General features: G+C 35.3%; 1 protein-coding gene across 3 annotated transcripts in view; it reads left to right on the top strand.

Annotated features, from left to right (window-relative positions):
• Positions 1–27,996, top strand: part of AMMECR1 (AMMECR nuclear protein 1) — a 147,599-nt gene that overhangs the window by 51,542 nt on the left and 68,061 nt on the right. For all 3 annotated transcript variants that reach the window (XR_004990825.2, XM_036454479.2, XM_036454480.2), the window contains exon 2: positions 8,101–8,211. Coding sequence is in view for 2 of the 3 variants with exons in the window: in XM_036454479.2 (XP_036310372.1) it covers positions 8,101–8,211 (111 nt within the window). In the remaining variant the exon portion in view is untranslated. The remainder of the gene's footprint in view (positions 1–8,100; positions 8,212–27,996) is intronic.

Here is a 27,996-nt window from a genome sequence, read left to right on the forward strand (position 1 = left end):
TGTCTAAGGCTGCTATTTCTTTTTAACCTCTGATTTTTTGCCATGGTATGGCTGGGGAAATAGGATTTAGGATAAAATATTGTTAAGTAATGACACCTGTTTCATAGTTTTTTCCCACTCCTACAAACATATTTCTAGCCTGCATCAATAGGATAGTCTTTTTTTTAAAAATATATTTTATTGATTTTTTACAGAGAGAAAGAGAGAGGGATAGAGAGTTAGAAACATCGATGAGAGAGAATCATCAATTAGTTGCCTCTTGCACACCCCCTACTGGGGATGTGCCTGCAACCAAGGTACATGCCCTTGACTGGAATCAAACCTGGGATCTTTCAGTTCGCAGGCTGACGACGCTCTATCCACTGAGCCAAACCGGTTTCGGCAATAGGATAGTCTTAAAGCGGAGCACAAAAAGTGGCATGCAACTTGGATAGGGGAATATCCTGCCCAGGGTCCATTGCTTTTCTGTACTCATTATGAGTGCATGCAACTACACTTCTCTGAGAGCTACTACTATTGACCTGATCATATTGGCTGCCAGCTGGAAGGGAGGATTCACTTAGATTAGGTAGTTACTAAGTGTTCCTGCCTACAGACTGGGAAAAATGGAGAAAGTTTCTCCAAAGGTTTCTTAAAACAGTGGTATGAAATGTTCAGAAGTAGGAAAATTCCTTAAAAAGCAATGTCTAGTTACCCTCAGATAAACATTTCCATTAATAATTTCATTTCATTCTGAGCCCTTTTCTAGTTTATGGTATTTTTTCAATATATGTAGGTGGCCTTTTAAACCATATGATAAAAATATTTTCCAAAAATTTTCCATTCCTGTCTTACCATGAACTATTTTCCTTATATATTTGTCATTGAGCAGCTTCTTGCAACAGGCTTAAATATCTTTTTCTACTTTGCCTATTTTTCTCCTCTGTATGTTGGGAAAAATAAAACTTTTTTGTTGCTATTTTTAGATAGTACATAGTGAATGTCCCCATAGTCATTGCCCTATACAAAGCAGTTATCACTCTAAAGATATAATCTTTTGTGCTCATTTATGTTTATTCTGTTTCAGTCTACTTTAAAATCATCAATTTCCCAACCTTTCCCCATTAAATATTGCTTTTAGGTATTTTATGTCTGCTTTTTAATTCCTTCCATGTATTCTTTATAAAAAAATATTGGATGAGCCTTTGTAAATGAGAATTTAGAGTCCAAGGTTTTGAAAGAATAGTTTTATTCTGTCTACTAAAAGTCTGATTTCTTACATCTTTAAGAATCTGCCATAAACATAGTGAGGTTGTCAAGTATAAATCCTTCACATCTTTGACACAGATAGTTTCTTATAATACCAGAATGAATGTTGGTAAGGAACCAGGAGAGTACAGACAATTCTGCATCTGCTTTGCCTAAGGTGACCAGATTTTAACATTGATAAAGTGGGACACCATTGACCGGGGGAGGGAGGGGATTCTTGATTAAAAATTTGGTCTATATGGAGCAACCAAAATTTTCATAGAACACAAAAATAGTACTGTAATATATTTTTTTAAATTTCAACGTAAGTACAATTTACAAATATAATAAATAAATAAAAATTATGTATAGTTGTAAGTGTTACTTTCAAGGCTGGCGCTAGAATTTTTGCCACCACTATAAAATATAAATAATACGAGTACTATCTGCTAAAATCAATAAAATTTATGTATTTATGAAATAAGTAAATAAATTACTTACCTAAATTATCTGAATAGCTGATTTGTAATGATATCACTTGTTTAACTAGCTTACTAGCACGCAGTACAATGTGTATCGTCTGAGAAACAGTTACAAAATGTTTTCATCATTGCCAATCCCAAAAAATGCCATCGTTCATTAAGTCTAAACAATGGTGGTCGAATTCTAACAACTGATCAACAATGGGAACTTTGATAAGCAGTTCTCGATAATCAGTTCTAAAACAATTATTTGTTATTATTAAAGTTTAACATTATAAAATTAACAAAAAATAATATAAATAATAATATAAAACTCATACTCATGGCTGCTGAAAACCGTATATTCCCTTCCCGTTCTCCTGCCGTTCCCTAGCTTGTCATGCATGTGCATTCTTTCCAAAAATTGAGACTTTTTAAGAGCCTCATGCTCTACCGACTGAGCTAGCCGGGCACTTCCGAAAAATCGAGACTTTTTAAAAATACCACAGGACGTGGGACAAATTCTTAAAAAATCAGGACTGTCCCACCAAAAGTGGGATGTCTGGTCACCTTAGCTTTGCTTCTTATGCAAGCTCTTTAGAACACATATTCAGTAGTGCTTGACATGTATAGAATGTTAAATCTGGAAGAGACCACAGTGTTGTGCACTTCTACATCTTAGTGTTAGTTATTATGGAGTGCTTTTTCTCCCAGGCGCATAGAAAAATGCAACTTATCCTAGAGCTTTACCTCCTGACTACATCATCACTTAATCAGTGAAAGCATCTTATATAATAAAAAGCTAGTATGCAAATTGACCCTACTGGCAGTGGTTCAACCAACTGGGAGTTAGATGTATGCTGACCACCAGGGGGCGGCACGGAACATGGTGGGCATTGTCGATGCAGGCAGCAGTGGAGGCACTGCTGGCCCCAACGGGCCCTGATAAGAGCGGGACCACAGCAGGATGATGGAGCAGGTGAGCGGGTGGCACCAGGCCAAGGCAGATGCAAAGAGAGGCCCCCAGTAAGTAGCCAAGGGAAGGGAGGCCCTGGCTGGCAGCCGCTAGGAATACTACCCATGCACGAATTTCATGTACTGGGCCTCTAGTAGCATTATAAGAAACTATAATTCCCCCTACTGTGTATGAATGCCCTCCAATATATTTCATAACATTGTTTAATCTGCCTTTTCTATTTATCCTACGAATTTTGAATGTTTTCTTGAGTAGAGAGGAATATATATATATATATATATATATATATATATATATATAATAAGAGAATTAAAAGTACTTTTTAAAGACTTTCATTTCTTGTGTTTCTGATAGGAAATTAATTTACTTGTATTTTTAGATTTTCTCTTAAGTCACTGAGGAGAGAATATGCCCCTTGGTTCTGTGTCATTGAGAAGCCATCACAGCATTTTAAAGACATATTAAATATAGTACAGCATGATTCACTTTTTCCAGGGTCTGCCAAGAGACATGGCTTGTGTAGAGATATTTTGCATAGGCATTGTTATGGGAGATGATTGATGTCTTACTGTCCATATAATGGTTGTTGATATTGACTCCTTCAAAATAAAAAGTAAAAAATTAAGAGGTAAAATGCATCTTTAGAGATAACAGGTGGATTTTGGGATACTAGTATTTATGAGAAAATAATTCTGTCTAATTCTTATCTTTCTGATCTACTATTAGTCAAGAGCAATTAGAGGAAATTTCCAATGGGAGCATTAGAATCTTTTATCAAGTTATAATATATTCAGAACACATGATGTAGAAAACAGAAAACCTAGAATTTACATTTTGCTTTTTATTTTACTACCTTTACTGTAGTTCATTCAGCACTCGAATACTAATATCAACCACAGCTTGGCCCTATACTTTAGTCATCTTTTTCAGTGCTTCTGGGTATTTGACTCCAGGAAGAAGGTAATTATTAGTACTGCTCCTTGGCTTGTATACTGTTTATTTAGAATCTGTCTGCCTTTGTGGCTACCTGTCAGAACTCAGCACAATTTATTTTTTTAAATATTTTTATTAAATTATTATCTGTGTATATATTTTAACATTGCCCCCCCTCATACATACCCTCCCTCCCCAGAGTTTTGTGTCCAATGGTTGTACTTATATGCATGTATACAAGTCCTTTGATTGATCTCTTATCTCCCCCAGATCTCCCTAACCTCCCCGCTGTAATTTGACAGTCTGCTTGTTGCTTTACTGTCTTTATATCTATCTTTTGGATCATCAGTTTATAATGTTCTTTAATATCCATAAATGAGTGAGGTCATGTGGTATTTCTCTTTCATTGACTGGCTTATTTTACTAAGCATGATGTTCTCTAATTCTATCCAGGTTGCTGCAAATGATGAGAATTCCTTCTTTTTTATGGCAGCATAGTATTCCATTGTGTAGATGTACTAAAGTTTTTTGATCCGATCCTCTGCTGATGGGCACCTAGGCTGTTTCCAAATTCTAGCTATTGTAGATTGTGCTGCTATGAACATAGGAGTGCATATATCCTTTCTGATTGGTGTTTCTAGTTTCTTGGGATATATTCCTAGGAGTGTGATTACTGGGTCAAATGGGAGTTCCATTTTCAGTTTTTTGAGGAAATTCTATACTGTCCTCCACAGTGGTTGCACAAGTCTGCATTCCCACCAGCAGTGCACGAGGGTTCCTTTTTCTCCGCAACCTTGCCAACATTTGTCGTTTATTGATTTGTTGATGTTGGCTATTCTGACAGGTGTGAGATGGTACTGCATTGTTGTTTTGATTTGCATCTCTTGGATAATTAGTGACTTTGAGCATGTTTTCATGTGTCCCTTGGCCTTCCTTCTGTCTTCTTTTGAAAATATTCTATTTAGGTCCATTGCCCATTTTTTAATTGGATCGTTCATTTTCCTTTTACTTAGTTGTATAAGCTGTCTATAGATGTTGGAGATTAAACCTTTATCAGTGATAACATTTGCAAATATGTTCTCCCACACCGTGGGCTTTCTTGTTGTTTTGTTGATGGTTTCTTTTGCTGTAAAAAAGCTTTTTATTTTGATGTAGTCCCATTTGTTTATTTTCTCTTTAGCTTCCATTGCCCTAGGGGCAGTATCAGTGAAGAAGTTCTTTTGGCATAGGTCTGAGATTTTGCTGCCTGTGGATGCTTCTAGTATTTTTATGGTTTCCCGTCTGATGTTTAAGTCCTGCATCCATTTTGAGTTTATTTTTGTGTATGGTGTAAGTTGGTGATCTAGTTTCATTCTTTTGCATGTGTCTGCCCAATTTTCCCAACACCATTTATTGAAGAAACTGTCTTGACTCCATTGTATATTCATGCCTCCTTTGTCAAATATTAATTGAGCATAGTGATTTGGGTTGATATCTGGGTTCCTGATCCTATTCCATTGATCTATATGTCTGTTCTTGTGCCAGTACCAGGCTGTTTTGAGAACAGTGGCTTTGTAATACAGTTTGAAATCTGGTATTGAGATCCCTCCTACTTTACTCTGCTTTTTCAGGATTGCTGTGGCTTTTCAGGGTCTTTTATTGTTCCAAATAAACTTTTGGAGAGTTCTTTCTAGATCAGTGAAATATACCGTTGGTATTTTAATGGGGAGTGCATTGAACCTATAGATTGCTTTAGGAAGTATGGACATTTTGATGATGTTGATTCTACCAATCCATGAACATGTATGTTCTTCCATCTGTTTACATCTTCCTCTATTTCTTTTTTCGGTGTCATGTAGTTTTCCGCATATAGGTCCTTTACTTCCTTAGTTAAGTTTATTCCTAGGTATCTTAATTTTTTTGGTGCTATGGTAAATGGAATTGCTTTTTTAGTCTTTGTTTCTATATGTTCGCTGTTGGTGTATAGAAATGCCATAGATTTCTTGGCATTAATTTTGTATCCTGCTACATTGCCAAATTCATTTATTAAGTCAATTAGTTTTTTAATGGAGTCTTTTGGGATTTTTATGTACAATATCATGTCATCTGAAAATAAGGATAATTTTACTTCTTCTTTTCCAATTTGGATGCCTTTTATTTCCTCTTCTTGTCTAATTGCAATGGCTAGTACTTCCAGTACTATGTCAAAGAGGAGTGGCGATAATGGGCATCCCTGTCTTGTTCCTGTTCTTAGAGGGAATGGTTTTAGGTTTTGCCCATTGAGTATGATGTTGGCTGTGTGTTTATAATATATAGCTTTTATTATGTTGAGGTATGATCCTTGTACTCCCACCTTGTTGAGAGTTTTTATAAGGAAAGTGTGTTGGATTTTATCAAATGCTTTTTCTGCATCAATTGATACGGCTATATGATTTTTGTCTTTCAATTTGTTTATGTGATGTATTACGTTTATTGATTTGCGGATATTGTACCATCCTTGCATTCCCGAAATAAATTCTACTTGGTCATGGTGTATAATCTTTGTGATGCTCTGCTGGAGCCGATTTGCTTGAATTTTGTTGAGGATTTTGGCATCTATGTTCATGAGAGATATTGGCCTGTAATTCTCTTTCATTGAGTTGTCTTTATCTGGTTTTGGTATTAGGGTGATGCTGGCTTCATAGAAGGAGTTTGGAAGTGTTCCTTCCTCTTGAATTTTTTGGAATAGTCTGAGGACGATAGGTTTTAGTTCTTCCTTGAATGTTTGGTAAAACTCTCCTGTGAAGCCATCTGGCCCTGGGCTTTTGTTTGCTGGAAGCTTTTTGATGACTGTTTCAATTTCTTCCCAAGTTACTTTTCTATTGAGATTTTTAGATTCTTCCTGATTGAGTTTTGGAAGGTTGTATTTTTCTAGGAATATGTCCATTTCCTCCAGGTTGTTCAGTTTGTTGGAATAGAGTTGTTCATAGTATTTTGTAACAATCCTTTGTATTTCGACCAGGTCTGTTGTTATTTCACCTCTTTCGTTTCTGATTTTGTTTATTTGAGTCCTCTCTCTTTGTTTCTTCATTAGCCTGGCTAGAGAACTCAGCACAATTTAAATGTTTGAGATGGGTAATTGAGGTGCTTCAACAAGATATCTATTCAACCTCTGCTGACTCACTAGAGCACATGTGTCAAACACAAGGCCCACGGGCCAAATCCATCCCGCCAGGCCTTGCAATGTGGCCCGCACCGCGCTGTCATCACTGCACTCCGCTGCGTTTCCATCACAATGACAGTTTATGACTGTTCAGTAAACCATTCGGCCCGCGATTTAGGCTGGATTTTAGATTTTGGCCCCTTCTCTGATTGAGTTCGACACCCCTACACTAGAGGCTACTTTAAATAAATAATGTGTTCTCCAACTCAACAGCACATTATCACAAAAGTGACATATGGTATGTTCCCCTAAAATTTAAATTTTTAGGAAGTTGAAATCTATTACATGATACTAACAATACTGTTATTGCTCATATTAACATGAGCCATCCCCAACTATAGGTGTTTATTATTTTACAAAATGTCCTAATGTGTGTAAATTAATTTATTTCATAAAACATATAAAGTAGCTTCTGATGAAAATCATTGCTTTTAGACTTAACCAATAAGTGAGGCTGTCAGTGGTTTGCTACAGAATCCAAACATTTACTATATTAAACTTCATTTAAAACTATATAATTATATTACTGTTTATACCAGTCATTTTGTAGTTGATGCTTGAGAGATCATACTTATTGGCAATAATTTTATCTAAAATTTAAATTAAATTTTCTGGTTTCAAAGAATTACTGTTAATGTTTGCTGTTGTCCTTCATCTCCAAACCTTACTCATTTTTATAAACCAAGCTGAAGATGATCAAGTTTAATGAAATTTTCTTCTATCCCAGTAACTTAATTTATAGCAGTTTACTATGAACATGCTTGCCTTCTGTACTGGCTCCTAGAGAGCAACAACTATGTTTTAGGCAACTTTGTATTTCCTTTAGCACCTTTTACAGTGTTTTGTCCCAATATATTCAGTTAAGTATTTATTAAAATTGGTGATTTACCCCAAGATTTTTTAAACTAGACTTATGAATCAACCAGTAACTTGACATTTAAATGAGGAATCAGGCAGTCAGTTAGGATGGCATTTTGGAAATTATTGTTAAGGTCCTATGGTCAGGATTGTTCAGGTTGGAGTTCCTACTTCATGTATGAACTGTCAGACTGCCTCATACCTAAAATAGAAATGTTAGTAATAGCACTAGCCTCTTAGAGGCGTTGATGAGGCTAACAGATGATTTGTTTAAAACATTTATTGTGCTGCCTAACATAGGGTATGCTCAATATATTGTAGCTGTAATTATTGCTAAATGCAGTTTTATTTGGTTTTGTCATTTGGTCTTTATATCTCAGGCATCTAACTTTGCATATAGAAAATGCTCAATAAATACTTAAGTCGAATTGATTGATTTACCCTGTTTTTATCTTCCATTACAGCCCACTGTTTGTAACGTGGAAGATTGGTCGAGACAAAAGATTGCGTGGATGCATAGGTACTTTTTCTGCCATGAATTTGCATTCAGGACTCAGGGAGTACACACTTACCAGGTGAAGACCAATTTTTGTTACCTCTGTTTCTACATTAAAAAAAAAAAACAACCAACAACTTACAAAACTTGAACCTGATTATTTAATTCATTTCCCTTTACTGAATTGTCAATATTCTTGACTCTTTTCATGTTCAATATTTTTCTTCGACCATTTGCCATATCTCTGGTAAAATGTTATTGATGTATATTATCATAATATAAAATACTGTGATTACATGTATTCTATCATAGATGTTTTAAAGTGTTTCTTTTCTTTCAATACCAGATTATTTTGTTTTGTTTTCAAATCAATGACCAAATGTCCATATGTTACCAAAATGTATTATTTCCACAATTTTAGTCATTGTATCTTCTGTTAGACTTTTTATAAAGTATTGATGCCTACTTCATCTTGCACATTTTGTTATACTTTTATGTATTTTTAAATGGAACCAGTAACCTAGGAATAAAATGATACCATAGCCTGGCAGCATAATCATTCACATTCACACTTTATCCAGAATTAATTGCAACATTCATTACTTTGTCTTTGCGTTAGATGAAACAAATCTAATGCAAAAACAAAGTAATGAATGCCTCATTACAGTTTTTAGGACTTGGTTCTTAATTTTTTCAACTCACCAAAAGCTATCTAGCTTGCCAACTGATTTTTTTAGTTTCAAGTTTTGATTTCTAGCAAATTGTGTTCCAAAATTATTTCAAAAGAAGAAAATTCCTTAAATAATAAGCTATTAGTAAAGGAATTTCCTGTTTTTGTTTATATTTCAGAGCGATTAATTAATATAATTTCTATAGTTGTAATATGTACAAGTGTCTGTCCAACAAGAAATTGGTCTCTCCTGACTATTGGTACTTAAGGCAAGTTGCTTAACCTCCAGTGGATAAAGTAGTAATTGCTGTATGTATTTTGTGCTATGTGCAAAATAGGGATGTTAGAGAGATCTTAGGGGAATGAAGTAATAATCAAGCACTATTTTGCTTCAGGATTAAGGCTGTGGAACATTCATTATTTATTGTAGAATCACATAAATGCAGCTCATAACACCAGTTGATAAAATCTGGTAACTGAGCTTAGTGTTCTTTTATTTGAAGGTGGAGCTCAGAGCTACAGAATTTTCCTAGCTTGTAATGAAGCCCAGAAAAAAGAAAAAAAATAAGTACAACTTGCTAAAGATAGTCTAAATGCTAGTCTAGGGATGTTAGTTTTTCCCCTGATGTGAAATACCATGAACTATTTTTTTTTTAATTTATTGAATTTATTGGCAGAATTTGCTCAAGTCTTAAAATGAGTTGGAGACTTAAGCAGATTCTGCCTGTGACCATGTCTTTGGGACAGGTGCATATGAAATTATACTTTTAATAGCTAATCAAGGCAATTTATTATGCATTTCCTAATATAATTTGTTATTAGGAACACTGACTGGTTCCTTGGTATTGCCTGAAGAAAAGGATTCTATGGCCAAATATATTTTGGAAGCACTGGTTAAACAAATTTAAATAGACCTGCTCCCTGCAGGACTTTGCAGAACCTTTTATGCTCACAGTATTGTTCATTTCTGAGAGAGAGAGAGAGAGAGAGAGAGAGAGAGAGAGAGAGAGAGAGAGGGAGAGAGAGAGAGACTGAGAGAGACTGAGAGACTTCCCAGACTTCAGCTTTTATTTATTTATTTATTTATTTATTTATTTATTTATTTATTTTACTATTGAACCCTTTCCTCCTTCCTCTTCAATATCTTATGCCATTAGTGTTCTAAGGAATATATTTTCAGATACATTCATTCTGTTTTATTTTTTTTTCTTTTTCTTTGTGGTTGGGGAGTCTGCTTTGATAGTATGGAAACTCTAGTACTTTCTAATGAAATATGCCAGAAATCCCAGTATAAAATATTATACTTTATAAGTTTTTATTAGTAGTTGTAACTGTAGTAGCAATTCGGTTTTATTTAAAGAAAATATGGGTGGATGTTTTGTGGGTTTTTTTGGCCTAAATTGATAAGTATGAAAATATCCAACTTTGCTGGACTTGTGGATCTGTCTCCAAGGGTAATTACCAGAAGAATTACAGTGTGTGTGTGTGTGTGTGTGTGTGTGGGGGGTGTGTATATATATATATATATATATATATATATATATATATATATATTATAATATTGTAACTGAATTGTTCAAATAGTTGAACTTGAAAATTTTCTACATTTGTATACATGATTACCCTCATTTTAGTCTATGTATGTCTCTTCCTGTTTACTTTTCAACTTGTTCCTCATGTTTTTATATAACTTCTTGAAATTGTATATATCATATTAGACGTGTGTGTGAGTGTGTGTGTGTGTGTGTGTGTGTGTGTGTACATATATTGATACATACCTGGTCTTCTTATTTTTGTTTTGTTTAATTTCTTTTTCTTAATATGATGATAAGAAGTTATTTAGAAGAGAACAAAAGAAAACAAGTCTTATAATATGCAGTTGCTCCTTTTTTCATTTCAGAATCAAAATTGTGGCATAATTTTTAAAAGTTACAGTATTTCTTTCAGTCCAATAGGGCACATATTATTTCTACATGCTGTTGCTGTTGTTACTGTTGTTATGATTATTGTTGTTAATCGCTTCCATTTATTAAGAACCTTACTAAATGTCAGACACTGCAAAGGAGCTTTATATGCATGTTTCTCACAACAACTCTTAGCTTGAATTTATTGAATTTATTGGATTAACAGGTTATATAACAAAATTATATAGGTTCCAAGGGTACACTCCAAGTCAGGTCTCCTTCCATTACCATTTATTCTCCTTTACCTGCTTCTACATCTCCCCACTTTCCTTTCCTTCTAGAAACTAAGATGTATAGAATTTAAATATTTTACTCATTTACACATAGTAAGTATTAAGTGGTAGAACTGGGATTCAAATCAGGCCATCTCACTGCAAAGTCTAAGCTCTTAACTACTACATTTAAGATGAGACAATATATATTTTTCTAAGAATATATATTTTGCAGCTTCATGAAAAAGATAAACTTGAAAGCAGATTACTATAATTATATAAATCTTGGATCAATAATTCTTTAAAAATTCTAGTTAAGAGTTAAGATTAAAATTTTATTAGATTTTAGATTTTAGGAAATCCATAGATGGGATTATAAAAAGCATATAACTTGGGTTTGTATAGAGTAGTCAGAAGAAAATTCACTTGGATTGATATTGTAGAAAAGGATAACGCTTATTACAAAAGCGTAATACTATATAGTATGAAATTGTGTTCTTTGGCTACATGTAAATAATGGACTAGACTCCAAGAAGAATACTCTTTTTCTTAACATGATGATTGATGATTCTTGTAGTCTATCCTTTCAATCTTAAAAACCCTTAAATCACAAAATTTACAAATAGAATAAAATGAATTTAGCGGCTGGGGATAAAAAGGAAGGAGAAAGCAAAATGAAAAATAATGAAATTAAAGACTCCATAGGTACAGGTATCTTTTTAAAAATCTGTTTTTTTTTTACTATCTGCAACTGTGATTAGACTGCTGTTCATTTTTCAGAATATTACTCAGCTGTAACCTTATTTTATTATAAAGTATACATAACATAAAATTTATCATTTTAACCAATTTTAATTGTATAGTTCTATGCACTTAAGTTTCTTTGATGTGCATCATCATCATCACCATTCATCTCTAGAACTTTTTCATCTTCCTCAACTGAAATTCTATATCCACTAAACACTAACCCCCCATTTCCCCCTCCCACAGCGTTGACAACTTTCATTCTACTTTCTGTCTCTATGACTATAACTCTTCTAGGTACCTCATATACAATATTTGTCCTTTTGTAACTGGCTTATTTCATTTAGCATAATGTCTTCAAGGTTCATCCATGTTGTAGAATGTGTAAGAATTTCCTTTCCTTTTAAGGCTGAATAATATTCCATTGAATGTATCTACCACATTTTGTTGATCCATTCATCCATATATGGACACTTGAGTGGCTTCCAATTTTTGGCAATTGAAAGTAATATTGCTGTGAACACATGTATACAAATACTTGTTTGAGTACTTTAATTTTCCAAATATCAAATTTTATTATAATATTACAGGGTTTAAGAGTGTGGAATTGATGCAGGAATAGAGAAAAAGATCAATAAACTAATTTTAGAATTACAGAAAAGCTGCAAAAATGGTACATAGAATTCCCTTATATCTGCTACCCAATTACCCCTAATATTACCATCTTATGATTGATTTTTAAAAGAAACTTTAAACAATACATATGAAATTGTTTGTGTTTTGTTTTAATTTGTGATGTTTTTCCCCCCTATTAACTATGATTTTTAAAACTTCTCTTTGTGTCTGCTAGACAATTATCAGTTGTATTTTCTACTTAGCAGATGTTTTTTATTATTGTTTAAAGTATTACATACATATGTCCCCTTTTTCCCTCATCGACACTTCCCAGGCCATTCCCACTCCCCAGGACAAACAAGCCCCCCCCCCCCCCCCCCCCCCCCCCCCCCCCCCCCCCCCCGTCTCCCAGTGTCTGTGCCCATTTGTGTTATGCTAATATGCATGCATAGAAGTCCTTTGGTTGATCTCTTACTCCCCCCCTCCCACCCCTCACACACCCCCCCCCCCCCCCCCCCCCCCCCCGCCTTGACAAGTACCCTTTTTTTTTTCTTTTAAAAAGCTAACCATTTTATAGAAGACAATGATCTAGTTTGTTTGTGGTCCCTTAATCCCTGAAACCTAAATATAAAAAAATGAACAGCTACTTTTAAAATAAACTGCCTCTCATAGTTTAAGTTTTTATTTATAAACATACTGTTTTAAAATTAAAACTTTTATCATAGTCAATGTGTATGTTCTCTTGGTTGAATTTTTTATTTTAGATTGAAGTAAAACTGTATAAATAGGCTGAAGATTTACTACCCATTGTAAAAATGCATAGTTTCTGCAGGAAAACTTTGTAAAAAGATTTATAACATGGAACTATGAAATAGACCATTCTTTCCTTGTCCTTGGAGACTGTGTAAAAGCAGGAAAGATTATAGCAAATACTAGTAAGAAGCAGGAAGGAGAACTCAGAATTATTGATAGAAGTTTATCCATGGTGACAAATTAAACTCCACAACTATTAGTAGTCAAAACTTCAAAGTAGAAATATTCTTCGTCCCAGTTGAAGAAGAATGATTCCTAGAATTTATCAAGCTATTTGCATTTACGGCTTTTCATGTTAAAAAAAACATAGACAATTTATTTCATTCCTTACTTAGATTATATACTTTTATAGATAAGTGAATTAAAACTCATACAGATGAACACAAAAGTCACAAAGAATATTCCTTAAAATTGTTGGCCAATAAATTGTTCACAAAAGTGTAGATTTATTTCTTTGTGAAAATTCAAGTTGGTAGTAATTTTTCAAGAATGAAAATCATATATAAGTTGTTAGTAGATGGGTTCTTATTTCGTAAAAGGAATGTGGATTCTAAGTGATTATAACACATATAAGTGATTAATATGTTCTTATTTCATAAAAGAAAAGTGTGGTCTATCCTCAAACTTAAAAGACTTTCTTCTAGTTTACTTTATTGCACTTGGAGCTCTTTACAATGAAATAATTATGCAGGTGTGGGAGGTGTCTAGAGCTTGATATGCTACTTTGTTGAACTGCTTAATTCTGAAAAATTAGCAATGGAAGTTTGTTCCTTTCTAGGAAACAGTGTGACCACATAAAATATGATATGTTTTGTTTTTGAGTTTTGTTTTGTTTTGTGTGAGTGAGGTGTTTGTGAGATAGAGAGATGAGACAGAGAGAGAGAGAGAGAGAGAGAGAGAGAGAGAGAGAGATTGAGATTGATTGCATGTTACATCTGTTTACTTACTATTAGTCTTCTTGAGGTAGTAGAAATAGCTAATAGGTCCTGGCTAGATTGGTATTTCTAAGTGATTATAAATTTGTTGTAGAACACATTGCTTTTATATTTTGGTGTTATAATCTGTCACTTTTCTAAAGCACTATGCGTTTAAAACCATTGTAAGCAGTGTAATTTATATTCCCTCCCCCTTTGGGTAGACTATTTTGTGATCATTATTATTCTTTACTAGAGGCCCGGTGCATGACATTCGTGTAAGGGGGTGGGTGGGAGGAGGAGGGGTCCCTCAGACCCCTCAGGGGGTGTCTGCCTGCCGGCTTAGGCCTTCTCCTTTAGCGCTGCTCACCAGCCATGAGCCCTGCTTCTGGCTGAGCAGCACTCCCCCTGTGGGAGTGCACTGACCACCAGGGGGGAACTCCTGTGTTGAGCATCTTCCCCTTGGTGGTCAGTACCTGTCATAGTGACCAGCTGTTCCCTTGTTCCATCGATTTGTATATTAGGATTTTATTATATAGGGTTATTTTAGGTAACTAAACTTGGCTCATTGTAAAAAAGTCCCCCCACTACCAAATTTAATATCAGTTCTCACAGTAGCATCACCCATATTGATTTTTCTTATGAAAAGAAAAGCTGTACATGAGTCACTTCTGACTGTACACTATTGTCATGAAAGCTCATTTTGGAGATGTTAAGGCCAGATGATTTTTGGCAAGTGGCTGTGACAATATTCCTGGCTAAAATATGCTTTTTAAAGAAATAAATTAGCTGTATCAAAAACACTATGCAAATTAATTAGCTTAGTTTACAGTCTACATATTGTTGCCTTTTTACAAAAGAGAAGATGGTCTGCTTACTAAAACTTATACCTAACTTGTTAGTTGCAGTGTATAAACTACCAAATGAGAAACTGTTTGTCAGATTTTATAAGCATTTAATTTAAGATATAGCTTGGAACCTAGATTGTTATATACCCTTCACTCAAAATTATCCATAGGATAAGATAGGACAGTTAAATATAACTTGTGGAACTCTAGAATTTTCATTTTAGCTGCTAGTTTAATGCAATCCTTCATTATCTCTGGTTGAGCTAATGTGAAGAGGGGTGGCCAGAAAATAGCCAGCAGGATGTGGAAAGAATGACTAACGAGTAAGAAACATTCCCTTTATGGATAATAGTTCCTGAGTTATAAAGAATGATCTGATTCATATAGCACTGATTGCCATAGGAATTAAGTATAGTGAATATATCAAATTCTAATTCCTCATCACATGTTTCAGATATTCAGAGTCTCCAGTTGAAGTCCCTATGCTGCTTTGATCAAGCGCTACAGGCACAATGTTTTTGTAGAAAGGCAGAAAAGGCCATTTGTAAACAAGTGAAGGTATAGTAGAAGCCGAAAATGGGCTTTTGCTCTTGGTTCATAAGGAGAGGGTAAACTACAAGAAATTGACTCCATTCTTATATCTAACTAAACTTTACCATTTTTCTCATTGGAGGCTGCAACTTTCCCCCTTTAATCATGTTTAAATATTCATCCTGCAAATCTCATCTAAATTTTGCCTCAAGAATTTATAATATAGTAGGAGAGAGATAAAGTTATATAAATAATTATAATCCTAAAAAAGAAAAATAAAGATGAAAAATTCAAAACATAAGACTTAAAAAAGAAAACAATAATTATAATCCTAGGTAGGAAGTGATTTTTTTGCCAAAGAGGCAGAGGAGGTGATGATGATACTGGATGAACAGATACTCTACATCTTGTAATAAAAGCAGAAATAGCCCTATCTGGTTTGGTTCGGTGGATAGAGTGTCGGCCTGTGGACTAAAGGGTTCCAGGTTTGATTCCGGCCAAGGGCACATATTAGGGTTGCAGGCACATGCTGGAGTTGTGGACAGCCAATGAATGATTCTCTCTCATCATTGATGTTTCTATTTCTCTATCCCTCTCCCTTCCTCTCTGAAATCAATAAAAATATCTTTAAAAATACAAGCATCTTTTTTTATTGGTTTTTGTTGTGTGTTTTTTACAGAGAGGAAGAGAGAGGGATAGAGAGTTAGAAACATCGTTGGGAGAGAAACATCAATCAGCTGCCTCTTGCACACCCCCTACTGGGGATGTGCCTGCAACCAAGTCACATGCCCCTAACTGGAATCGAACCTGGGACCTTTCAGTCCACAGGCTGATGCTCTATCCACTGAGCCAAACCGGTTTTGGCACAAATATCTTTTTTAAATGCAGAAATATATGTAAAGCAATTTATGAAATTATTTTAGTCCATTCATAGTTCACTCTGAGTAAAAGCAAAATACTCTGTATAACTTTTTGGCTTGTTTTTATCCTACATGGACAAAAAAGTCCAAAATTAGTAGCATATTTATAAATTTTATTATCAAACTGCCATATACAAAGTGTTCAGTATTTTGAGAGATTGCTAACAAATATTTGAAGGGGAAAATGAATTTGCTGTGAAAAAAAAATGAAAACCTCAGACATAGAGTACACTTAAAAGATTGTGTACACACACACACACGCACACACACACACTTCACCAAAGAGTAGCTAGACCAGTTGTATTATAGCCCTGAAAAATAATCAATAAAAAAAAATTTTTAAAAGAAAAAAAAATAGTTTAGATTTCGCTTTCCTAATGTTCAATTAAAGTGAATTTCATATTTTGTTTCAGTTCAGTAAACTAATATCTGCCTTTTTTCCCCTAAGAATTGTTGCTTGAGATGTTTTTCATTTTTTTCAGAGGAAAGACTGAAGTGGTGAAAATAAATTAGAATACAAATATTAAATGAAATCATTATTATATTAGTGTGGTCTAAAATCAAATTGTAGGCATTTAATGGTATATTTACTTTTTTCTGAGCATTTACATATAAGTGTCTAAAGTATTTGAGTCATTAGGATCTGAAAGAATAAGAGCAGAGATTTGTGTCTTAGTATTCTAGAAGAATACTTAAGCCAATGAATGCTCAAGCCAATTATTCCTGTTTAAAACATGCAAATAATATGCTCTTAACCACTTTTAGAGGACAATGTGGCGAGTAATTTAAGTACTTTAGGATAAGTTAATGTTGAAGTGTTGTGCAGCAATTTAATATTAGATATTTAGTTACTTTAGGAGCATGAGAAAATATTTTTTAAAGATTTCCTTAAAAGCCAAAGAAACAAAGCCCTTCTCTATGATCTTTGCTCTTCCTCAAACTTCATACTACCTCAAATGTAAACACTCAAAGTAGGACACTGGGAAAAATTCCATTTCATTATTGATAAAAATTTAGTGTTCTTTAACAGTTAAACAATTAATTGTTGTTAACTCTTTATCTTGTGTTATAAATATATTTATCTTAGAAACAACTTCTGGTTTGTTTGTTTTTTACATTCTCTCTAACATTTTAAGTAAAGAACAAGCATTCACTATAAAAGGCTTGTCCCCAAGAGCTACATTATCTGAGCTGTTTGTTAAGAAAAGGAATTGAAAAATCCAGACTTATATAACAAATAAAATAGACATGGACAAATGGTAGCTTTTAAAAAAGTTCTATTGCAATAAGAATTTTATAGGTGCTAAGAAATTTAAAGATGAAAATGGTATCTAATACATTCTATTGAGAATGAAGTTCTAATTATTAATATCAAAATGCATTATCAGTAGTTTAAAACTTAAAAGTGAAAATACATTAGATTAATAAAATATAGATTTACAGTTAGTCTAATGTTCAGAAAAATTTTCAATTTTACTTCAGCTCAGAGAAGTATCCTGTAACATTGAAACTATTGGTTTCATCATTCAAACTAGATTAGCATGTTCTTGTCTAATATTTTTAACTCTCATTAAAAAACACACACACACACACACACAACAACAACACCTATGTTTTTATTAATTTTAGAGAAAGAAGGGAGAGGGAGAGAGAGAGAAACATTGATGTGAATAGAAACATCAAATCAGTTGCCTCTTGCATACACTTCAGCCTGGCATTGAACCCACAAACCTGACTGTGTCCTGACTGGGAATTGAACTGGAGACCTTTTGGTGTGCAGGATAACACTCAACCAACTGAGCCACAGGCCAGGGCCCTCATTTTTAAATTATATATTAAAATGCCAACATTTTTGCCCTTGCTAGCAGTGAAAGAGATTTAAAAAGTCATAAAATAAATTCTTCAGAAGCTTTAATTAAAGGGATTGCCCAGAACTCAACTTCCCGTTGCTACACCCACCTATTTTCATATGTTACGCAAAGCTATTTAAAAGGTTCCAGCTGTATTTATTTATTTATTTGTTTTTATTTTTACTGTTGACACTATTACAGATAATCCTCAATTTCACCCCCACTTTGCCCACCTCTACCCAGCCCCAGTCCCCTCAATTAATATTTAATATTTGACAAAGTAGTCAAGAGCATATAATGGGGTAAAGACGGTACCTTCAATAAATGGTGTTGGACAGGTGAAAAAAATGATACTAGACTACCAACTTACACAATACACCAGAATAAACTAAAAATGGATAAAAGACTTAAATGTAAGTCATGAAACCATAACAGTTCTAGAAAAAATCATAGGCAGCAAAATCTCAGACATTTCTTATAGCAATATTTTTGCCAATACCCCTCATAGGGCAAGGGAAACAAATGAAAAAATTGGACTACATCAAACTAAAAAGGTTATGCACAGAAAAAAAAAGCCATCAACAAAATGTGTGAGAACATAATTGGCAATGAAACATGTGATAAAGTGTTAATTTCCAAAACATGTTAAAAACATATACAACTCAACACCAGGAAGACAATCCAATTTAAAAAATGGCTAAAAGGCTCTAGCTATTGTTACTTCAATGAGGAAGGGAGAAAAGAGAATCTCTTTTAAATTCCACAGGCTGCTTTAAACCTAAGGCATTCTTCTAACTAAGACAACCTTCTGTTGCTCCCTGACTAAGGGGTCTGAAAAAGTCCGCTAAACCTTTGAAATGTGTGTTGCATATAAAGAACAGTAAATAACCACACACTTCTCTTTAGACTCTGCTGCTAATGAGATCATGGATCTGATCCCCATTTGGGCCATTTTGCTTTGTTTTGCTCCATATCATAGACTGCACCCTAAACTCTAGACAATTGATTCAAGGAGCATGTGGGTGATTCAGTATCGTACCCAAATCTTCAGCATCATCTCAGCATATGAAGTATGCTGTATTCAGAGTGCCTAAAACTTAGCAAACTTACCAAATAGTTAATAATTCCAATAATAATTGCTTTGAATTCAAAAGAAAAAAATGAAAATGTTTTAAAACGTTAATTATTTTTCAAAAGTCCTCTAAAGACAGCCAACATGATAATGGGGTTGGGGGGGGGGGGCGGAGCTCTCTGGAATGGCAGTGGAACTGAGAACATAGGTTGGGTTTCAACAGGCCTGAAATTGCTGTGAACAAAGGGAGATTTTTGGTTAGATACCTGGCCTCAGAGAAGAAATGTTTATTAGTTCCCCTTTCCTGAGTTTCCAGCTGTCATTAGAAATTGTGGTTAAGAATGGGAGTCATCTCAGATAATAGTGGATTTTAGCTGTAGTGACTCATAAGTACTTAAGCGATAGAAGGATGATTATGTTAAATTTACAAGTTTTTAAAATGCCATTGCACTTTTTAAGGCATAGTACATTTTTAAATGCATTTTAAAGCTATCATTAATGGTTATTGAGATGCTCTTGTGTCTCATGTCAGCTCCTTAAGATGTGTGTCTCTTGTCTAAGCATATGTGCCCTCCCATACTGTTGCATCTTCCTCTTCATTCTCAGCTTTTATTGTTGCTCAGAGCAGCACACTTATCCCATTAGCCAAAATGGACACAAACACACCTACTGGCATGACTAGACTCCTCTCAATTATTGTTAATCCTTATACTTGAGAGAAGAATCCCCCCTCCATGTCTAGCCATCTTGTCTAGAGTAAAAACCAGTTATTCCAAAACTTAAATTTCACCCTGAGTGTAAAGCCAATGTCCTACAATGCCATCATTCACTGTCTGGCTCTGCCTCTCCCAACCTCCTAATTCCATCCTTTTTAAGAAGCACAGCATATAAGGCCTTAACCTCACACTCCAGCTATGCACAGTTATTCACTACTTCCCAAATATAGTCTTTGTGTCTCTCTAGCTTTAAATGTATTTTTTTTCTCTGATAACCATACCTCTCTCCATTTCCACCCAGTCAACTCCTACTCATCCTTCAAGACTCAGCTTGCTCATTACTTCCTCCATGACATTTCACTGATGGTTCCCAGCAAAACTGGTCAGTCTCTGTGTTCTCACAGCACTTTGTTCAGGCCTCTATTATAACACTTAACACACTGGATTGTACTGATTAACTTTACATGTTTGTCTCTCCCTTTTGAAATTGCCCTCAGCAGTAGTTTACCAAGCCACATCATCAAAGCAAATAAACAGAAACCGGTCTCACCTCTTTCTGGTAACTTTACTTGATCCTGACAACCATTTCTACTCTCTTCTATTTCTGTCTGCTTCTGTAGCTTTGGTTTGTCATCTTTTCTTATTGCCAGTGTATTTGAACCTATAGAAGTTGCCGATGATGATTGGTAGTGAGAGGAGTATTTTTAGGCCATTTGGAGTCAGACTGAGTCAGGGGATAGGGATCCTTATCCAAAATACTTTAGAAAGTAAATTAGCATAAGGTTGAACTCTACTTATAAGGGCTATAAATGACTGAAGAAGAACAATGTAAATTGATGCTTACCATGAGACCATAGAGCTGGAAGGGATCCTTAGAAGTCATCCAACCCCTATCAGATACTTTAGTCTCTTGTATACTCTCCCAAGAAATGAGAGAGAAACTTGTATCTCAACATCCCCACTGACTTGGAACCAACTACCAGTTAAGTAGCCATTTCTTTTCAAACACCTCTAAACTCATTGCCACAACTCCATTTACCACATAGTTTTAGTTGAAATGCCAGAGTCAAAGATTGCCTGTATTTAACCATTTATTTATTTTTTTATAGAAAGCCACAGTAACCACTAGTGACTTAACTTACCCTTTACATAATGTCTTAGTCTTTAAAAGATTAGGAGTGGTAAAATACACAGCTTTATAACTGATGCCCATCCATTCGTCCTAAACAATTTTATCTGGTTATTATTGAAATCATTAAAGCTGATACCATCACATCTTCTCTCACTGCCTACATTAGACTTACGGAATTGGCTGGTCCAGAGAGTCCATAGATTTTGAGCTATAACTTGTACTAGATATTTTAGTAGCCTCCAAAATTTTATTATACAGAGCTGGAACTAGAGTTAGAACACAGGTCTTCTCACATTGCCTGGGATTGTCACTGCAGTTTTCACAATAGAAGGGATCCATAAGTATATATAAATTGATTCATTTTAGTTTTATGTTAAGAAGCACATAGTTTCAAGGCACCCAATAATAAAATAATAATTTTGCGGTATAAAGTCTCAAATTATCTGCCTTCTGTTAAGTTTTGGGCATATTTCCATAAGATGAAGAATACCCTTAGAACTATTCAACAAAAACTATAAGAGTAACAGAATATCAGTATTAGAGAAACACCCACACACACAGTTTATTTTTATCTTAGATTGACCCCCTTTTTCAAATATGCCCCCAACATACTACTAGTTACATTTCTTAATCATAATAATAATAACATGTTTTGTATGTGCTAGACTTGTCCAAATATTTTATACTAGAGGCCTAGTGCATGAAATTCGTGCACTCAGGGGGGGGTGTCCTTCAGCCTGGCCTGTGCCCTCTCACAGTCCAGGAGCCCTCAGGGAATGTCCAACTGATGGCTTAGGCCCACTTTCCACAATTAGACATCCTTAGCGCTGCCTTGGAGTCAGGAGAGGATCCCGTCACCACTGCTGCACTCACCAGCCACACATTGACCACTAGGGGGAAGCTTCTGTGTTGAGCATCATCCCCCTTGTGGTCAGTGTGTGTCATAGCAACTGGTTGTTCTGCCTTTCAGTCGATCTGCATATTAGCCTTTATTATATAGGATGTTATCTCATTTAATCTTTTTAACAACTATGTAAAGTTGAAGACATTTCACTTATATTACAATCAGGAAATAACAGGACTTGGAGAAGTTAAATAACTTGCTCAATAACAGTTAATACATGACAGCACTTGAATTTGAACCTGACTCTATCTGATTCCAAAGTCTGTGTTCTCAACCACTGTGTATACTGCTCTCTTCTAGTAACATCACTCCCTTTCCTCCATTGAAAACTTCTCATAGTTTTATGTCCTAACTCAACTGATATCTCCTGGTCTTAGCACACAAGAAAATCAACCAATCAACCAACCATTGAATAACTTTTAATTTGGGTCCTCAGTTTCCTAACTATTCCAAAATTTCCCTTACACCCCCACCCCCTCTATTAATTCCAGTCTTACTCAACTCTGTGTTCTCTTTCCTTTTAGAATCCTGCAGCACATTGTCTCCCTCATGTACTTTTTTTCTTCACAGCTGTCCTCTCAGTCTCATTTGATGTTTTGAATTCCCATGATCCCATTAGAATCAATCATTTCCTCAGGAATACATGCACCCCAAACTTTGATATTGTGTGTGTGTGTGCGCGCGCGCGCGTGTGTGCGCGTGTGCGCGCGTGTGTGCGCGTGTGCGCGCGTGTGTGCGCGTGTGCGCGCATGCATGTGAGTGCGCAACATTTGCATTTAACACCAGTGAGCTTACATGGAATACTATTTTAGCCTTTAGCTTTCTGTCTAGGCATAACCCTCTGAAATCTACTACAGTAACACCCCCCCACCCCCACCCATCCACAGTTTTGCTTTTGGCAGTTTCAGTTACCCATAGTCAACCACAGTCTGAAAATATTAAATGGAAAATTCCAGAAATAAACAATTAATGAGTCTTAAATTGCATGCAGTTCTGAGTAGCATAATGAAGTCTTATGTAGTCCCACTCCTTCCACCTGGAATGTGAATCATCCCTTTGTCCCCGTATATGCTGCCCACCCGTTAGTCATTGAGTAGCCATCTAAGATAATCAGAATTACTTTCATGGTGTGGCAGTGCTTGTGTTCAGGTAACCTCAATTTTACTGAATAATAGCCCGAAAGCACAAGAGTATTGATGCTGGCAGTTCAGATATGCCAAAAAGAATCCATAAAGTGCTTCCTTTAAGTTAAAAGGCATATGTATATGTATATGAAAAACATATTATGTATAGGATTTGGTACTATCCACTGGGCATCCTGTAACATACTCCTCATGGATAAGATGGGACTACTGTATGAGTTTTGGGTAGCTTAGGGAAAGCTTCACCATAAAGGGACTGTAGATAAAAACCTGTTCTTCTCTAAAACTAGTCAAAAGGGAGACAACTTTAGGGAGTAAGAAGTTATTTTGACTCTTAGAAATTATAAGTAAGGAAACAAATTTCAAATCTCAAAGTAATTTAGAACAAATTTATTGATTTAGTTTACATTTTTACAATTTGTGAAGTTCCTTGGGGGAACATCAGAAAACAAGAAGCACCTATATAAATGAAAGACAAATGTGTCCATGGCTGACATTTTTCTCATTAAAATTTTAAAAAAAGGAATTTCAGGAAGGAATTGTATGTGTTTAAACATGGATTATGTCAATTTTATCATACTTAGATTTCTTAAAATTGTAGGGTTTTGAAAAAATAATAAAATTAGATTGTGTTTCTTTCTTACTGCAATCTGGGATTTGGGAATCTGAGTATTTTAAAAACAGGCAAGAGTTTTATTTTTAAAATGTTTTATTGGTTTCAAAGAGGGAGAGAGAGATAGAAACATTGGTGATGAGAGAGAATCATTGATTGGCTGCCTCCTGCATGATCCAAACCGGAGATCAACCCATATGCCTGACCAGGAATTGATCCGTGACCTTCTGGTTCATAGGTTGACACTCAACCACTGAGCAATACTGGCTGGGTAAGGCAAGATTTTTAAATGCATTTTTAATTTTATACAAGTCTTTTAAGGCTGAATTACTATACACCAGTGTTTCCCAAACTTTTGACATATGTGTACCCCTTCTATAATTTTCGTAACGCTGAGTACCCCTCATACTCATGAGAATGTAGAATTAGGCACAGCTAAGCACGGTGCAGTACATATCCCCACCTAACTCTGGTGCAACGCGTACCCCCACCAAACTCTTCCCGTACCCCTGGGGGTATGCGTACCACACTTTGGGAAATGCTGCTATACACACACACACACACACACACACACACACACACACAGCGAGTGGCCAGATTATTATGATCTCTGAACGCATAATAATTTGGCCACTTAGTGCGTGTGTGTGTGTGTGTGTGTGTGTGTGTGTGTGTGTGTATGAGGCCTGGTGTATGAATTCGTGCATGGGTGGGGTTCAGCCAGCCTGGCCAGTGTGAGGGGACATGGCGGTTGACTGGCCTGCCTGCTGGTTGAGCTCCTATTTGCATATTAGCCTTTTATTATATAGGATATACACTGAGTGGCCAGATTGTTTTGTGTTCAGAGATCATGATAATCTGGCCACTTTCTATATATTACTGATTTTAGAGAAAAAGAGAGAGAGAGAGAGAGAGAGAGAGAGAGAGAGAGGGAGAGGGAGAGGGAGAGGGAGAGGGGAGAGGGAGAGGGAGAGGGAGATGGAGGGGAGAGGGAGAAGGGAGAGGAGTATTTAGCGAGCTTGGAGCGGGTGGTCCTATCTTTCTCGTTCTCTTTATTGCGCTTTCTATCTATGTCGCATACTTTTTCTCTTCCTGTTCTCTTTCGTTCTTTCGATACGCTCTCTGCTACTCTCTCCTCCTCCTCTCTCTCTCTGCTCTCTCTCTAGCCCTCTCTCTTCTCCCCTCCGCCTCCATTCCCTTCCTCCCTCCTCCCACCCCCTCCTTGTCTTTCATGGAGCTGTAACTTGGGCAGGTGCCCTGACCTGGAATTGAACTGGCAACCTTTTGATACTTGGGATGAAGCCCAATCAACTCAACCACACTGGCCAGTGGTGCATTATCTTTTTCTTTTTTTTAATTTTGAAGCAAATATTAATAGTAATAAAAACTTAAAAACCAAAGGCATGCAAACATGTTTTTGCCCCCAATAGTTTGAAAACTATTATTTGTCTGAAATAAATATTATATTATTGCAAGTCTATTTCTAAGATAGATATTTTAAAATTTGGCAGGAAAATTACCTTTCAAATTTTTCATGTATATACTGCTTGTGGATTATTATAGCATTAATAGCAATGTTGATTGTCCATGTCACATGTTTCTTAATAGTATTTCAAAGAATTTTGCCAGTGTAAATTTGTCATTTTACATATTCAAGTCCCACATACTAGAGATTAATTGTGGCAACCTGGCAAATTAATGATGCAGTGGAAGAGAAACCAACAAATGGCTGGAAATGCTAGCCCAGAAATTAGTAACATTTTTAGCCTTTGAGATGTGAGTGAGGCTAAACAATGCACTTATAATGACATTTGCAGGCTTACATCATAGGCCAAAGAAGTGGGAAGAGAGGGTAATGAGGCCTGGTAGAGCAGAAATTCTGCCAAATAATTGAATGTCAGATTTGATTGCTGTTGTTCTGTCTCTTGCCTAAGGTGTATCTCATTTTAAGAAAACCTTCCAGAAAGAAAATTGAATATGTTCAAAGCAAATAAACCAGTAAATGGTCATGGCCCTATAGTTTCACATTACAGATTTCTTCTGTTTCCCAAAGGATTCACCCAGGATTTCCCCATACATGCAAAGTTACTGCTTCTTCCTTTGTGTGCTCATTGCACGCTTCCTGGTACCTGTTACAGCTCTTGCTTGATTTTGCCTGCAGGGTATTCAGTTTTGCATGACTGTCTTCCCTACTTAGATTGGTAGTCTCTGGAAGACCTAAGCTAAAATTTTCATGTCATTGCATCTCTTAAGTAGCTGTGGTGGATTAGGCACAGATCAAAATAAATGTTTGAATTAGAGTGAGTTCCTATAGTATGTTGTTTAGTGGACAGGTAAGGTAATAAAAGAAATTACTAGGACCCAGAATCCATGCAAGGGGCCTAAGAAAGGAAGATTAAAGCATCTCTGAAAATGTGAATCATAGGAAAATAATTTGCAAAAGCAGTATTTACTTTCATTGTTAGGAACCTAGATGTAACCTAAGGTGATACATATCTATATTTTGTTTTCTATTTACAATTTTAGTTCAAATAATTTTTTACTTATTACTTGCTTTATATTGTAGTTATCAGTTGTCATATAATAAAGAATGGTAATACTTAAATCTTATAGGAGACTTTCTGTAGATAAAATATTTAGATATTCTAGTTGCAGCTGTTAAGTTTTACTATTATAAAAATGAAACAGTTGAAATAAATTTTAAAATGTGCTCCCATGGAAAAACCTAAATATACTTATGTTACAAATTAGATGTGTGAGAAACAAATAGCCTGAAGAAATGAGGGTGATATTTAACATCCTATATATTACCTGTAGCACACAATTACAGCTTAGAAACAATTTGTGCCACAAGGCTGCTTATTAGAATTGTGTCATGAAGGCTATTTTATTCACAGTGGCACTAGTCTCCAAGTCTTTTTTTAAATCCTCATAAGGGAGAGATGGCCATTTCTGTGTGAACAGTCCTGATCTTAAAAACATTGGGTGGGTGATGGTTTGTCAGAAATGATGTTTCTGCAATGGCTAAACATCTTGGGGTGGGGGTGTGTGTGACCAAAGTTTCAGGTGAGCAATCTATCACAGGTCATGTCTTCATATTACTCCATTTATTAATATCTGGTTAATTATGCTTGATTCTATTAATGGATGAAACCATGTAAAGAGGTGGTGTTTATATAGAAATAAAACTTGGATTTGACAAGCAAAACACTACCTCACCCTTTTCCCAAGAAAGATTTGGGCCAGGGATTGCGACATGCTGATCATTTTATTTAGCAAGGTCAAAAAACTTCTTTTGAGAGATACTGCCTTCAAGAGTTCCTGTCTACAATTACCAACTGTAGGAATATTTGCTCTGGAATGGATCTGACTCTATTCTGAGCCCAATTTTCATTGTCATTCCCCTTGTAATAAATACTATGCAAAATTCTGTAACAAAGAAGTGGTTTGGAGAATACTTAGAATGTTCAATATAATAAATTTCAGTTGCAATGAAAGGAAAGAGGTCTTTTTGATATGCATTTGATAGGAATGTGTTAATTTCAACAAAACATCTGGTATAAAAGTCGTGAACACAGGACACTTGAGGGGGTTACAGAAGGAGAAGGGATTTACTGTGCTTACAATTGCCAGTAGTCAGGCCACTTCCAAGTTATGATTTTGTCCAACTTGGAAATTTAGTGGGATCCAATCTATTCAGCCCTTCCACGAGAAGATCCAAATCCAGCTGCAGAAACGAGCAGTTACTGATTGAGAATGGAGGCTCTACCCAGTGCCTCCTAGCTAGTTTTTATCAATATGTTTAATATTACCCTTTTTATATTCAGAGGAAAAAAGACTGCCTTTGTGGTTTATTGGTTGAACTTGTACAGCTGAATCTACTGTAAAAAAATCTTTCTTCGTTGACATTATTTTACTACAGATTTCAATGTTCTTGCCATTATTATTTTCTTAATAAAGTAATTCAAACTTAGAATAGTCACTATAGTTTCAAAGCTTGATTGAAAGATGCATTCAGTATTTTCTTTAAATAAGCAGCAATTATAATAACACAGCTGTCATTAAAGATAAAATTTATTTTAAATCCTAACAGTCTTGCTTCTTAATTATGTCAGGCTGAAATAAGGCTTATTTAGTTCAGTCCCACATTTATTCTGAGCGAGGTACTGCACTGGGTACTGTGGAGCTACAAAGATGAAACTAC

The sequence above is a fragment of the Pipistrellus kuhlii genome, unplaced genomic scaffold (assembly GCF_014108245.1).
Source record: "Pipistrellus kuhlii isolate mPipKuh1 unplaced genomic scaffold, mPipKuh1.p scaffold_m20_p_29, whole genome shotgun sequence".
NCBI lineage: Eukaryota > Metazoa > Chordata > Mammalia > Chiroptera > Vespertilionidae > Pipistrellus > Pipistrellus kuhlii.